Source organism: Corvus cornix, chromosome 24 (genome assembly GCF_000738735.6).
Source record: "Corvus cornix cornix isolate S_Up_H32 chromosome 24, ASM73873v5, whole genome shotgun sequence".
Classification (NCBI taxonomy): domain Eukaryota; kingdom Metazoa; phylum Chordata; class Aves; order Passeriformes; family Corvidae; genus Corvus; species Corvus cornix.
Window position 1 is genome coordinate 2,604,360 of NC_046353.1, and position 15,384 is coordinate 2,619,743.

General features: G+C 52.9%; 1 protein-coding gene across 3 annotated transcripts in view; it reads left to right on the top strand.

Moving 5' to 3' along the window:
* GRIK4 (glutamate ionotropic receptor kainate type subunit 4) overlaps positions 1 to 15,384 on the top strand; it is a 177,303-nt gene that overhangs the window by 140,775 nt on the left and 21,144 nt on the right. For all 3 annotated transcript variants that reach the window (XM_010403873.3, XM_039564965.1, XM_019288611.2), the window contains 4 exons: positions 433 to 585; positions 1,442 to 1,546; positions 8,192 to 8,299; positions 9,252 to 9,455. In XM_010403873.3, coding sequence (XP_010402175.1) covers positions 433 to 585; positions 1,442 to 1,546; positions 8,192 to 8,299; positions 9,252 to 9,455 — 570 coding nt within the window. The remainder of the gene's footprint in view (positions 1 to 432; positions 586 to 1,441; positions 1,547 to 8,191; positions 8,300 to 9,251; positions 9,456 to 15,384) is intronic.

Sequence of the window (15,384 nt, forward strand, 5' to 3'; positions counted from 1 at the left end):
AGCAGATCGAGCAAAACTTCATTTTTTGTGGGTCTGCCTGTTAGAGAAGGGGTTGGACAAGGCCACCCGTGATGGCTGAAGCAGCACCATCTTCCCTTCTGTGGGAGCAGGCACAGGATCTCAGGAGCAATTCCCCCTGGCAATTCCTGGTTCTCTCAGGAGCATTCCCCCTGGCCAGCAGATTTGATCAGGGCCCCCAAAATGCTCAAAAAAACCTCCTTTGATTAGGAAAGGAAAACTGCAGAAACTGAAAGGATTGGGAAGGAGCAAGGACAAACAGAGACAGAGAGATGACGGTGACGGATGAAACAAGCACGCAACAGCTACCCCAGCTGATCCCAGGCTATGCACAGAGCACTCTCCAGCTCCAAGGTGCAGCAGGAAGGTGGATTTTTGTCCCTCCAGCTGACTTTTCCCTGCCTTTCCCCCCAGCTGTCCTCGGCGCTGCTGTTTGACGCCGTGTACGCCGTGGTGACGGCGGTGCAGGAGCTCAACCGCAGCCAGGAGATCGGCGTCAAGCCCCTGTCCTGCGGCTCGGCGCAGATCTGGCAGCACGGCACCAGCCTCATGAACTACCTGAGAATGGTGAGAGGGGCTGAGGGCTGCTCCTCGCTGCCAGCTGGCTTTTGAAGGCAGTGAAAAGAGAGATCTGGGGGTTTGGGTTGTCACCGGCCTTGGAACGACATGAAACTCTCCCTTTTTCAGGCTTTGCTGCAGAAAAGCTGGAATTCAATTGGTTTTTTTTTAAAGTCTGAATGTTTTGAAGTGATTTGAGCTCTGACTTGAGCTGATATGAGATCACGCAGTACAATTGCTCAGAGCTCAAGGGCAAGATGCGAGTTCCCCTATGGGTCTGGGCTCCTTTGAACTCAAAGTTGTCATTTCTGGGACCAAACTGGCACAAGAACACTCTGAAATTCCATCCCTGTGGCAGAGTCAGAGCTGAGGTGAGCATGCAGCAGGAGGTTTCTGAGTCTGTTTGGGTGCAGCTGAGACAAGGAAATTTTATAAGGGGTTTTTTATTTATGAGGGGGTTTTTTCCCCGCAAAGGAAAGCTCAGCTGAGCCTTGTACCACTTTGGCCCATTGTTTTAAATCTCACCTTTGCTAGGGACAGCAAAATCCTCCAGCTCCCCATAACTCTGCTGCTTGGACACCCAGTGGTCTTGGCCTTGGATGGAGGGAGGCAACGAGGGGATGTGGAGCTGCTTTTTCCAAAGCAAGGAAATCTGGGGAGTCCTGCACCTCTTGCTGCTGATTCCCTGCTCCTCTCCATGTCTTTTCTCCTCTATCCAGACTCCAAAAATAATTAGGATTGAGACAAGAGCATTGTTCCTGCTGGGAGTGTGGGGTGTGTGTGGGACCACCCCTCCTGTCTCTGGAGGGGGGCTCTGGGGTGGGGCAGCCTCGCTGGGCGCTGTAACTGAGTCTCTCTTGGACAGGTAGAATTGGAAGGTCTCACCGGCCACATCGAATTCAACAGCAAAGGCCAACGCTCCAACTATGCCCTGAAAATCCTGCAGCACACACGCGGCGGCTTCCGGCAGGTGAGGCAGAGCCAGGGAGGGCTGGGAGCGTGTCCTGGGTGTCCTTGGCTCAGGGTGACCCTCTGGGGGCAAAAAGGGGCTGTGGATCCCCATGGTTTGCACCGTGAGGTGCTCGGGGTGTCACCGTAGCTCCGGCTGAGCCCCGGCTGGCAGACACGGCGCCTTTGACTTCATCAGGAACGCGCCTCAGGATCATTTAGATTTGTCTTGATCTATCAGGCCCTGGAGGGGGTGATGCCAGAGCCAATCTCTGGCCTGTCACAGCTGCTAATTCGGGGCGGGGAGTCTGTGCCAGCTGCAAGCTCACGCTCACAACCCTTTTGTTCTAAAGCTTGTGGCTGCATTTGCTCAAAATTATTTGGAATGGGGAAAAATGGGAAGATTTTCCATGAAATGGGGAAAAAAGGGGGTGCTGTGAACCTTTTTGAACTGTTTCTGGGAGGTAGAGCAAATGGGACAATCCCATGTCAGGAGCCCCCCACCATCTCTCCCCTGTGTGGGGAAGTTCAAGCTCATTTCACTCTTGGTTGATGGTTCCTCTCCAACAGGGTTGCTCAGCTCACACTCTCATTTACGTTTGTCTCAGTGCTCGTAGGTTCCTCACAGCTTTCCTCTGCCCACAGAACACTGAGCAGATTTCATTAAAATCATTAATTCGAGTGGTATTTCCTCATCTCACACTTTCTGCCCGAGCCATATTTTCTGGTTTGAGCTGAAGTTAAGGATAACTGTGTGGGACCACAGGTATCAGACTGGTGTGATTACATGACACCAATCCAAGGAATTTGCTGGTAAATCCAAACCTCATTCAGGCAAAAAAAAGTAGAAATCCCAGAAAACAAGTGGTTTCGTCAGTCTTGTTTCCCTGCTGACAGCTCCACTGCTGCCCTTTTCTCAGAGATTGCCACTTCTAGATGCTGGCAGAGAACAAAAGCTATTGTATCCTGCCCTCACCAACAGAGCATTTTGGCACCAGGAACCCTCCCCTGGCCTGGCAGCAGTGAATTTCAGCCTTGGCAAGGATGTTACCTGCCAGTTCTTACCTGTCAAGTGACAGCTTGGCTTTGATGGTGCCTTTCTCTGAGCGAGCAGGGGCGATCAGGATGGCATTTTCCCCACAGTGAGATCTCTCACAGCATCAATGCCCTTTTAATCCTTTCCCCAGCCCATCACCCTCTGAACAGAAGTGACAGATCCAAGCCCATCTGCATTAACAGGAGCACGCATTCAGCTGGATTCGGGAAGGAAATGCTGCAAAGCTCCCCGAGACAGCTTTGGTTTGATGTGTTTGGATGTGGCAGGGACTTCACGTTAAACGCCCAGGTCCTCTTGGAGCAGAGCTTCCCCCAGAGCTCCGCAGGGAGCTGTGACTGCAGCCTGATCTGCCCTGAGACTAAAGCCTCTTCTCTTCCCCACAAACCTGGTGTGACAGGAGAAAACCTTTCCTGACCTGTTGTAACAGCTCGGTAAATAAGGAGCTTTGTGTCTGTGAGATGCCCAGGAAAGCTGTGCTGGGATTAAGCCTTCCAAATTCCCCGTCGGGGTGCACTGGGGATGGAGCACTTCCAGCCACAGGGAAAAAGTGCTGGAAGGACAGGGCAGTGCCTTGGGGGTGGCTGCAAGCCCTGTCCTGTCAGAAACCTTCCAGGAATGAGCTGATTTATATAAAACTGCTCCTGTGACAGCTTTTCCACCTTCTCTCCCTTTCTCAGGGATTTTTCCTGACCCACAGCAGTGCCCAGAGGGGTGTCAGGGCCCCTCCCAGCCTGAAGGAGTTTGTTGAGATGTGTTTGACTGGGAAGGGCATCCCCAGAGAGCTGTGAGACCCATCAGGCTCCTGCCCAACCTGCCTCCCCTCCACATTCCTGCTAAGGGAAGCCAAAGGCAGCCCTGCTGTGCCATAAATGGTTATTTTCTTGTTGCCAGCCTAGCTTCTTTTAATGAAAAGGACTAAATAAATCATTAGAAATATTTTAATTAAAGGAACAGGGTAAAGAACAGACATTCACATCCTGGAGACAATCTTGCTCCCGAGGGTTGTATGAACTGATTTGTTTGAAACACTTCTATTCCCTGCTTGGTTTTAACCAAGCTCATTTTAACTCTGCCCATTCCTCTCTTCCTCTCTTTCCATCTCCTCCTTTCTCTCCTTCCATCCAGTGGAGCCACAGGGGCTTCCAGCTCATCAGCTTTGATGGAGAGTTCACCGAATTTTGAGGCTGATCCAGCCAGCAAGCAAATTAGAGCCACTTAGATTCTCTAACTTGCTGCTGCTTTTGGGCAGGGAGAGGCAGGGCTTTTTGACATCCAATTTTTAATACGTTTATGTAACGCACCAAACACGTCCTTTCCTGATTTAGCTTAACCAGAGGAATTTTTTCCACAGCCATATGAGAGCTGCTCTCTCTGCTCGCAGGATGCTCCATAAAGCACAAGCTCATTAATGTGCTGGTGATCTATAGATCTGACAAGGGCTGGGTTTGGTAAATGTCATCCCTTTTATTTTTTTTTTCCCCCCTTTTCTTTGCCCCTCTAAAAACCACTGCAGAGTTCCAGCAGGGTGATTTGCTGTAAATCACCAGCTGAGGTTTGGGAGCTGCACGGGGGAAGGGAGCGAGGAGGGGCTGTGATTTAGGGAAGAGAAGGAGGAAGCTGCAGACCCTGACCCCAGCTCTCCCCATCCTAAGTGAGGCCGATCAGTCTCCACTTAACCACAGGCCCTGCTGGTGTCCTGAGACAGAGCAGTGAAGTGCTGGGGCTGTTAATTGGGATGTTGATGAGATACAGATGAGTTCCCCGCCGATAGCTCTGGGACCCTCCGCAGTCCCCGCCACATCAAACCTTTTTCATTTAGCAGCAGCTAATCAGCCTCTGTGGGACTGGTTCCTCTTCAGCTGCTACCCCCACGGACAGCTCAGGGACAGGTTCTGCCAAGAGCTCGATGACTTTTGCCCCCAGGATCTGACAAACTCCATGCGTGCCACCACAGCCCTGCCTGGGCTGTGCCAGGTGTCAATTGTGTGGACCAGAGGGGAGATTTGGGGAGGAGGGGACATCTGGGGGATGCTGGTGGCCTCAGGGGTGAGGTGTGTGTGGTTCTTTGGTTTAACAGTTGATGCTTTCAGTGCTAATTTCAGTGGAGGAACTGTTGCCTCCTTTCCGTGCTGGCATCAGTGCTGTCACTCAGGAATCCAACCCCGTGGCAGCCCTGGGCTGTGTCCTCAGAGGGATTTCCTTTGTTTGTTTGTTTGATTCCCTTTTTCCCCTCCCCAGTCACTCCCAGATTCCCTCTCCTTAGGGTACCTTGACTGCATTATGCATTCCTTCCTTTTCCTGGGGACACGGAGAGGAGGAGATGATGAATGCAAGCTGTAGGACAGCACTTGTAATCAGAGCCCAGAAGGTGCCTGTTGTTGTCTGCCTGTTCCAAGAGCTGGATTCAGAGCTGCCTTTACCTTAATTTGAAGCTGAGAATGGGGATGGTAAATTCCTGTGGTGCCTCTGAAGCTTGTGGAGAAGTCTTGCCCTGTCATCCCTGTGCCTCCAGAAAAATAAGCAGAAGGTTTCATGAAAATCATTACTTTGAGTGGTCTTTCATCACCTCGCACCACGAGGAGCCTCAAAGCCTCTGCACAGAGGGTGGAAGGAGCGAGCCAGGAATGCCCCACGTGGGGATTTTCTTTGGAGATGAGAAATCTTCCTGTGCCACCAACCCAAATAACACCTTTGTGAGAGCAGCTGAATGGAGGCCCCTCATCTGCCCGTGGGGATGGAGCAGTGGCAGCAGCAGTGGCACTTCCCTGCTCCTTGCAGGCTCGAGGCTTTTTGGGCTGATTCATGCTCCCAGTTTCACAGTTTGTGTTTGCTCCCTGCCTTCACAAGGATGAACGAGGCAGACCTGCCTCGAGATGCCTGTGGGTGTTCCAGGATCTCCTTAGGGCACAGGGAGACGCTGGGAGGTGCTGAGATGATGCCGTGGGAGTTGCACATCTCTGAGGACGTGGAGGGAGCTTTCTCCATCAGGCCCTGGGCTGTCACCTGTCACCAGGTCACATAATCCTTCTCACAAAGGTGTTGAGCACCAGCTTGCAGCCAGGTGCTTGTGCTGCCCTCGTTGCTCCTCTAGGACAGGTATCACTCCAGCTCCTCTGATCATTAGGAACCACTTCTCTGGTTTTTCAACCTGTTTATTTCTGGCTGGTTTGTGTGTATTTATTTTTGTTCCAGTGCCATCGTTTCAGCTTCAAAAAGCTGTTCTACCTCTTTGCTACAGACCTCCTCCACCTGCAGTATTTATACAGACCAATCACATCCACTTCTTAAAAACCCTGAGTCCTAAAAACCCTGAAGTCCTTGTCCAGAGCCTTAACAACAGGATGGTCTCATCCATGTCCGTGTGGAGCATTTGATTGTTATCTAAAAAACTTTGCAGATGGATATGTTTGCTGTTTTCCAGAGGCTCTTTATATGTAGATAGAGATGATTAAAATCACCTTGACATCCATCTTGCACAAGGGGGATGTGAGGAGCCCAGGCACCCTCTGACACTGCAGAAACAGCAGCGTGAGGAGCTTTGTCGCTGTGTGAGGGGCACAGTGGTGAGCTGGCACCCGCCAGGATGGGGGGAAGTGCCCCTGCACGTGGGATTGCATGGCCTTGGTGCTTTTAAAGGCAAGGTCAACCCTACAGCACTGTCAGAAGAAGAGGCAATTAGTCTCAGCACATGCCAGCAGGGGAGGGACAAATTGGAGAACAGCGAGGGCTGTTAAAATTAAAGTTAATCTGTCACTAATCTCTGGCTGAGAAATCCAAGAGGGAAGAAAAATTAGGCAATGTTTGTGAGTGATGACTCGATCTGAGAGGCGACTGCTGCAGAGGGGCTGGTGTTCAGCAGTCAGAGCAGGAGGAGACACTTCTGTGCTGAGCTGGGGAATTCAGGAGGGGTTCATCCCACATGGATTCAGACCCTGTGCAGGCCAGTGAAAGCTGTGCTCCAAGGGCTCCCTGCCCGTGAAATACGTGGGAAATCTCCCAGTTTGGGGCTGTTGTTCCCAGAGGTGAGTCCTGTACTAGGAATGGGCACGGCCCCGAGGCTGCCAGAGCTCCAGGAGTGTTTGGACAATGCTCTCAGGGACGCACAGGCTGGGATTGTTGGGGTGTCTGTGCAGGGCCAGGAGCTGGGCTTTGATGCTTCTGAGTGCAAAGCTGTCCTGCTTGCCCTTCCCACTGCTCCTTGTGCCTTGAGGAGGCTGGATTTGGGACTCCTCACAGATTCCCACTGTGGCTTGTCGGTCACTTGGGCTGGATTTGCACCCATACCTGGGAGAGGAAAGGACTTGGCCCTTCCCTCAACACCCAGAGGGATCCAGTCTGTGAGGGTGTCTGTGCTGGGCTCAGATCCGGGTGACCCCCAAGTCCTCGAGCCACTGGTCACACCAGAGGCCAAGTGGTGCTGAGAGCAGGCACGGAGACAATTCCAGGGCTCCAAACCACCTTCCCCCCCCGACCTAACAAGATTACTCAGTGACAGAAGGGAAAATCAATTAATTCCTCCCACCCTGACAGTGAGAGGATAGCCTGCCTCAGTCCCAGTGTCACAGGAGGGAGCTGGGCATGGATTTGCTCTGGAGGAGCTCTGAAGACCCCCAGCATCTTTAGGGTCACCTGCTACCTCTCAGGGCCACAGCACCCCACTACAGAGGTGTCAGAGGACGCCAGCAGAGTGCTGGAACCTGATGGGACAGAGGAGAAAAAGGAGGAGAAGGGGGTTCAGAGGGAGCTGGCCTCCATCAGCCACGAGTATCCACAAGGAAAAGCAGAGGAGGAAAAGCAGAGGCTCTTTTAAGGACAATAAGAGAGCAAGAGTTTAATTTGCATGCTCTGAATGAGCTGCTGGAGGTGCTGATCTCCCTGCCCAGAGCTCTGAGGGAGGGAGATTAGGCTCTTGAAGTTAAAATTAGGTTTTGTGGAATATTCCTCCCCCCGGCTGAAGGCAGTTGTGTCACAGCTGAGTCCTGCTGTCCTCCCCAGCGCTGGGAGGACTGGTCCCTGCCATCCACGCTGGGAATCTGGGTTTGCTGCAGCCATGATGATGCTTGGATGGGTAAATCGAGCTGTCGGTGGAGCTGTTGGGTGTGATGAGCCTGAATCAAAGGATTGGGAAGTGCTTAATTGTGGTAGTTAGGAGCTGGAAGAGGACATGAGTCGTGGAGCAGCACTACTGAGAAGGTGGCTTTGTCCCATCACCTGCCACCAAGGTGCATGGCAGAGGCTCCCAGCACCACGCTGGCAGGGACAAACCCGCAGGTTGGGGATTTCTGGCTAAGATGGACCCATTTGGTGGCATTTGGGGACAGCACACAAGGCTGTGTGGCTCCCAGGGAGCTGCCCAGCTCACAGCGTTGTCCCCGCGCAGGGCTCTGCAGGGAGGACGCGTGGGAAGGCAGCACAGGGCCGGGTTGGTGGCACTGCAGAGCAGGTGGGGTGTGCACAGCGGGTTAATCTCTCTGCTGACCCGTTCTGGGGTGCGTTGTGAAGGTAATGGAGCATCCCTAAACAGGCCAGCTCCGGGGTTGTCCCTCACCAGAGCCATATGGGCAGTGACTCGCCCTATAAATCCCCTTATTGTGCTGTTTCTCTCTCCAGATTGGCCACTGGCACGTCTCTGAAGGGCTCAGCATGGACAAGAGGATCTTCTCCTCCAACATATCCGACAGCCTCTTCAACACCACGCTCATTGTCACCACCATCCTGGTAAGGGAGGGGGGCACCTGCAGTTCCCATCAGCTCCCGGCCAGCCCAGCCCTCAGGGGTGGGGTCAGCTGGAATATCGCTCCCTGGTCCTACCCCGCACCCTGTGGCATTTCCACGCTGACTCCACAAAGGAGAGGAGAGCAAATCTCTAATTACAGCACGGGGAACAATTCCTGGCAGAGTAATTAAGCTCAAGTCGATGTTGTGTGGAAATGGTGTTTGATGGTTCAGAGGCAGCTGGGGGCAGGGCTGGGATGGGGACACGCTGCCATTCTGCATCCAGCTTGGAACTGGGCTCTTGTTTGGCCTGTGGAGTGGGAAGGGACATTTGCCCCTTCTACCCATAAAATTATAAATATTGGCCAAGATGGGCACGATTTTTATGAGAATTTCACATCCACAGGCACCACTGTCTGTGTTCAGTAGGTTCTCCTTCCAGGTGCTGCCTGTCCAGTGATGTTTTTGCTCCTTCTTTAAAGACACCCAAACTCCTGACTGTCTCCTCTTGCCCCACAAAGTTTGTTGAAAAGGAGACAGACTGGAGAAGTGGCTCTGTGCCAGGAGAGATTGAGGTCTGGATGTCCTGCCATGACTTGGAGCAGTCACTGGGCTGCCCTGGCACTTCCCAGCTGGAACCAGCTCCCAAATCATGATCCCTTAGCTCTGCTTCATGTCCTAAACTGGGATAAATCTGCTGCACCCCCCCCACAGCAGAGGCCAGTGTGGAGACAGCTCTGAGAGCTTGGCACCACCTGAGCTCCCAAGCCTCCCATATCCAGGCTGACGGGCATTCATTGGGCTGGGATGTGCTTTTTGGGGTTGGAACTAGATGTTTTTGAAGGTTTCTTCCCAATCAACCCACCCTGTGAGCCTCTGGCGCTGCCCTCCCTGCTCCGTGCTGGCGGGACGCCTCGGCTAAGATGGGAATGACAGCTGCCCAGTTTCACTGCAGGAAAACCCTTACTTAATGCTGAAGTGGAACCACCAGGAGCTGGAAGGCAACGACCGCTACGAGGGCTTCTGCGTGGACATGCTGAAGGAGCTGGCGGAGATCCTGCGCTTCAACTACAAAATCCACCTGGTTGGGGACGGCGTCTACGGAGTCCCCGAGGCCAACGGCACCTGGACAGGGATGGTAGGGGAGCTGATAGCTCGGGTAAGTGGATTAGCTGCTCTTTTTAACTCTGCTCCGCTGGGATTTGGCGCTGCAAAGCCCCGGTGCTTTGTGAAGTGCTCCGGGAGGATGAGGATGGATGGGGTTTTAGTCCATGTGGGAGGCTTGGAGCAGAGGATTTCCACTTAATGTGTTCTGCCGGTGGAAAATGTGTTTCTTGGGGTGGTGTGACGGTGTGGGAAGAAGTCAGAGCAAGAACAGGGCCGTGGGATGCTCTCAGGGGTGCTCACTTTGTTGGAAAGGAGACCTGAACTCTGGGATTCTATATAAGAACTCGTTGCAGAGTTAATTATTAATGAAAATTTGCAACAGGAAAATGCACAGACTCTGGCAGGGCTTGGTACAAGCTGAAAACATTTACAAAACCAGACTGGGAAGGAGGCAAGGAAGAATCCCATTTCAGCCTAGAAAAGTTTTGGCAGATTCAGTTCAGCTGCTTAACTCGGTGCTGCTTTTGGAGAAGAACATTTTCTATTTCCTTGAAGTGCATGGCTTGAGTTCTTTTCACTGCTTTGCTCTGTGGAGCTGCTGCCCAGCAGCAAAGCTGAAAACTGAATTATTTTGCTGGGTTTGACAATAATTCTGCATATACCTGGGCTCAGCCAGCCTGGACCCCCCGTCCCTGCTCTTTGTTTTCCTCTGTGTTCCTTCCCAGGCTTCCTGAAGCTTAAATACAGCTCGGAAAATGCTCTGAGATCCTTAGGAAAATAGGCTTAGCCCCAGCTAACAGTGGGATTGATGCTATTTAAGCTAATACCTCCTCACTGATTTCTACCCTGCCTTGTCATTACTGATGTGCCTGTGAGAGCCCAGTGACACTTTCCCAGCTGGTGACAAATCCACGGTGACGTGGATTGGTGATAATCCCCCCACTGTGGGAGAGAAGACCCTGAGTCATTTGCCTTCTGCAGAGCAGGAGGACAAGGGTCCAAATCCATCCCCTGTGGCTCCAGGCTGGGCTCTGAGGCTCCTGCCAGATCTTTCCTCCCTGGAAAATGAGCGTAGCTTCACTCTGTGGTTTATTGGGCACAGTGGAATTAGGTTGAAGGTTGGACTGGAGGATTTTGGAGGTGTTTTCCATGATTCTGTGGTCTTTAATGGTTCCATGATCTCTCAAAGATGCCCACTGGCACCGTCTGCTTCTTCCCCACATGGCGAAGGGTGATGCTCATCCTGCCTTAGGAGTTTCAACTCAGTGTTTGAGGTCAGCTGGGACAACTCTTTTTCTGAAAGAGGGAGGGATTTGGGGTTTTCAGAGGGTCACAGACAGGGCACTGAACAGACTGGAGACTCTCCTGAGCTGCCTCCCTGTCTCCTGGGTCACCCTTCCCAGAGCAGTCGCTCTCGACACCAGCTGAGATCCCACCTCCATCTGCTCTTTTAAAAGAGCTTCTGTGAGGCTGTTTGCAAATGCTCCAGGCTATTGGCATCGTTTTTATCCATCCTTGTGTCTGTGTGTGTGTACACACACACAATTACACTCCTGCAACATTCCTTTGGGGAGGCAGAAGGGAAGGAGCCGAGCGCAGCATCTGATCAAAGGGAGGGAGCAGCCATCAAACTTTTGGCCTACTAACCTTGGCAGTGCCTCTTCATTAAATGGGACCTTCTGGAGGGTTGTTTTTCTCCAGTGAAGAGTGTTTTAACTTCATCTTCACAGAGAAACCATTTGTTTCTTCTGCAGCTTGAGCCTTATTTAGGAGGATTTTTACTTCTGCTTCTGCAGGGCAGAGCTGTCAGAGCCTGTGAGGCTGGATCACAAATTGGAGAAGAGAAACAGCTTTGTCTGTTGTTCTCCCTATATCCCTGAGAGTTTTTAATAATGGTTTCAGCAAGTTTTTGATCAATCCCAGGGACTGGGCTCAGGTCAGCCAGGGCAGAGCTGTGTGTGCTTGGTGTTGAGTTTATTCAGCACTGCCTGGGGTGTTGTTTTTTGAGGGCTTTTCACTGTCCAAGGGGCTCCTCTCCATCCTTGACAGTCAGTCCCCAAGGGAGTTTGTCCTTGATTCCAGCCCCTTGTTCATCCCTGTCCCGTGGGATCCAGCAGATCTGTGCTGGGTGCACATGTTCCTCTTTCAGTGGATTTATCCCTTGGGCACTCTGCTCCTTTAGGACAGAGAGGGGATCAGTTGGGGCACAAACCTCTCAAAAAAGTCCCAAATCCTTCCCAGAATGAAAGCTTTTCCTCTGTCCAGCACAATATCACTGTAGGAAAGTGATTCCTCCATGACCCTGATCAGCCACCAGAAAATTAGGTTTAACTCACGCTCAATAATGTGCAGGACCAAAAGGTCACAGACTTACCCAGCTCCATGCAACACTTTCCCCGTAATCCCTCTGTGGCACGGAATCTTCTCAGAGCAACTCTAGGCTATTTGGGAAAAAAAAATGTTTCTTTCTATTGCTTCTAAATTAACCAGCTATTGATTTATTCTTAAGCGCTGGGAATTCCATTACAGCTAATTGTGCGCCGTGCTATGACTGAGCAGGATGCTGTGCTAACATAAATTTGCTGTTGACCCAAATTCACCAGTACATGTCTTATTGACCTGCTCACAAAACAGACTGGGAGGTAAGGAAGAGAGGGAATGGGCTGGCATGGGAATCCTGTACAGTTTGTGATCAGCTCATGGAGGTTTGGCTTGGGAGAAACCACTTGGAAGGACTCAGAATCACAGAATGGGGATTTAGTTCCAACCCCATTTACACCTTCCACTGTCCCAAGCTGCTTCAAGCCTCATCCAGCCTGGCTTTGGACACTTCCAGGGATGGGGCGGTCACAACTTCTCTGGGAATTCCATCCCAGTCCCCCCCCCCCTCACAGGACAGGACTCCTTCCCAATATTTCATCCTCCTCTCTCTCAGTTTGAAGCCTCTCCCCCTTGTCCTGTCACTCCAGTTCCTGATGAAGGGTCCCTCAAGCCCATTCTGTAGTGAAGGATGTCACCAACCCAGACAAGCCTGGGCTAATTTGTCCCTCTGAGCACGCAGGACAGGGAGATTGAGCACCCTGCTCGTTCCTGGAGTGAGCAGGGCAGCAAAGTCGCTCTCCCTGTCAGCCTTCCTGGCTCTGGCACAGACAAACAAACAAGGGAGAACAGAAAATCTTCCCATCTCCTGCTTTCTGGCATCAGAGACTTAAAGGGCATTTGGGCTGGAAGAATTACATCCTGCTCCTTGCTGCTGCAGTGCAGCTCTGGCTCAGAGTCCCTGATGGTGTCTGCACTTCCCCTTCTCTCTCTCTCCAGCTCATCCTCGAGCTGAAATGAATCCTTTGGCACGGCACAGACCAAGGGATGTATTTTCACAGCAACATGACAGCCTTGGCCTTGTCCCACCACCCCGGCCTTTGCTCTCCTGCCTTGAATCTGGCCAGGATCAGTGGTGACCAAAGCTCTTTGTAAAGTGAGGGACGTGAAGTTGTCCATCTTGTCCAGCCTCAGGAGCAGCAACACCAAGAACAGGAAACCCCTTAAAGCTTTGGGGTGCTGGTTTTCCTTGCTGGAGGACGGGTGCTGCTTTCCCTTCAGCTGCTCCAAAGCTGGAGAGCGGCAGGAAGGGGAAAGGGAGGAGAAAACTCTCCAGAACTGGCAGAGTCCTGGTGGGTGTTGGTGTGTGGAGAGAAGAGCTGAGTGTGGGTGAGGGAGGCAGCGGGACGGGGTTTGCAGGCTGTCGTGGTGGCAGCTGTGACAAGGGGGCTCCAGGAGAGGCTGGGAAGGGAGCAGCTGTGGGTTTTTGTGCAACCACGGCGAGGGGATGGGCAGAGGGGTCTGCAAGGCGCTGCTGAGACATCAAACACAGGGTGGGGTGAGCTGGGCTGGTCTCACTGCTGTCCCTCTGTGCTTTGGGTCCCCATTCCTGGTGCTTCACCTCAGCTGGCTTTGCCGTGGGCAGAGTGAACACCTGGCACAGGCTTTGTCCTCCCAGCCACAGAGAGAGTCCAGCTGAGGCAGGGTGGGCGAGGGCAGACTCGAGGCTGACATCTGCACTGAGTGCTGGTCACTCACCCCGGGCTGTGGCCTGCAGGGAGAGCTGCAGCCTCCGGGATTTGCAGGCTGTCACTTCCGATACAGCAGAACCCACACTTGTCCTTAAAAAATCCCCAAACACCTGTTTGGAGTGACCCTCCTGCCTTTAAATGCAGGAATAGGCATTTGAGCTTCATGGAGTTGTGTGGAACAGCAGAAAACCTCTGGAGATGATCCTGCAGGGAGCAGGGTCACCTCCAGCTGGGTGGGTTCCCCGCGGGGCAACAACCCCGTGCTGGTGCTGCTGGCTCTGCAGTCGGGTAATACCTGGCAGCCAGGTGGCTCCTGGAGCTTGAACAGCAATTTCACCTTTCTGGGAGGCTTTTTGAGCACAGGGACAGGGTAGAAAAAAGTTTTGCTGCCTCTGGTCACGCTGCCAGGGCTCCGTGGGCAGCGCTGGTGACAACACCGCTGTCATGCGCACCCAGGGGATGCAGCATCCAAGGAGCTGTTCAAGCGAGGGACTCCTGCTCCTGAAAGAGATCCCAGCCCTGTGCTCCCAGAGCTGTCCTGGCTTGTTTTCCAGGTGTTTGACACAGACACAGCTCTGCTGGCACCTTCTCCCTGTGCTGTGTCCCCGCAGCCCAGCGGAGGGCTGGGAATCGCTGTGGGGCCGGAGCTGGGCTGTTCTCCCGGCTGGTTCCTGCTATCCCATGCCGTGGGAGGCTTTGCTGGGATGCTCTCCGGGCTGGGGCTGACGTCAGGCTCCATTCATCACCATTAGCACCGAGCTGAGCCCTGCCAGCCCAGCGGAGAGGGGGTGGAAGCCGCCTCTGGACTGGCAGTCCCTGCAATTTGCTCCTGAAGGATGCTTAATTGTTGTTCCTCCTCGGGAGCCCGGCTCAGCCCCCGTGTTTAATGTCCTTTCCAGAGCCCCGATGCAGGCAGAGCCCACGGGAATGCCAGGTAGGGTGGCGGTGCTGGCAGCTTTTGTCTGGCACGCCAGCCCACCTGGGTTTCCTCTCACCTAGCGAGGGTTTGGCCTTGTTTAGGTGGTGTTTTGTCAAGAGAAGCGGCTGTCTCCGCTCCCAAAAAGCTCTGGGTCGTTTTCAAAGCCTATTTCATGCCGACATTTATAGCTGCAACTGTGCTGGGAGGATGAAAACCAACCCCTCTTTCCCCCCTCTTTGCCTCCTGTTTTTCCCTCTCCCCAGAGCCCAGATGTGGACAGAGTGCAGGGGCACAAGGCAAAATCCATTTCTCCTCCCCCAGGGCATCCCTTAGCCCAGAAAATCCCAACAGCTACCTGTGCTCAGGTGGGGGAGGCTGGAGGGGACTCAGGTCTGCAGAGCTCCACTGAGCTCGGTGAATCACAAGAAGTTTTGTCAGGAAGCAGAGCTGAAAGCATGAAATGGATGAAATTCAGGCAGAGAATTCTTTGCATGCCATTGCCAGATCAAAGTTTCCTGCTATCAGAGATCAGCTCTTAACTTGCATGACTGAGCCTGCAGAGAGAAGAGAAGAGTGATGAGGAGCTGGGGCTCTGCTGCAGAAAGTTCGGATGTGGCAGGAGTCCTAAAAAGTTGGCAGGGAGTGAGCAGAAGGAATAACTCTGGTGGAATGGCAGAAGCCGCTGGAGATGAGAGAAGGGAGCTGGGCACAAAGTCAGAGTGCCCAGGGAAGGCTGTGCTGGGTCTGTGCTCCCTGGGCACAGGGAGGGGGATGGATTTTGTCGTGTTTTGTGTAGGGAAGAGCATTTCAAGGTGCTGCTGCCTACGTTCAGCAACCCCGAGATGTTCAGGGAACAACCAAGATGTTGCTTCTCCCCAGGGAATGGTCAGGACCCCAAAGGTGGGTAAACGTGGGGACAGAGCTGCTCCTTCCATCAGCACTTCTGTATTTGCCCCCGAAATGAAAATTTCCTGGAAGCTTTGCCATGAAAC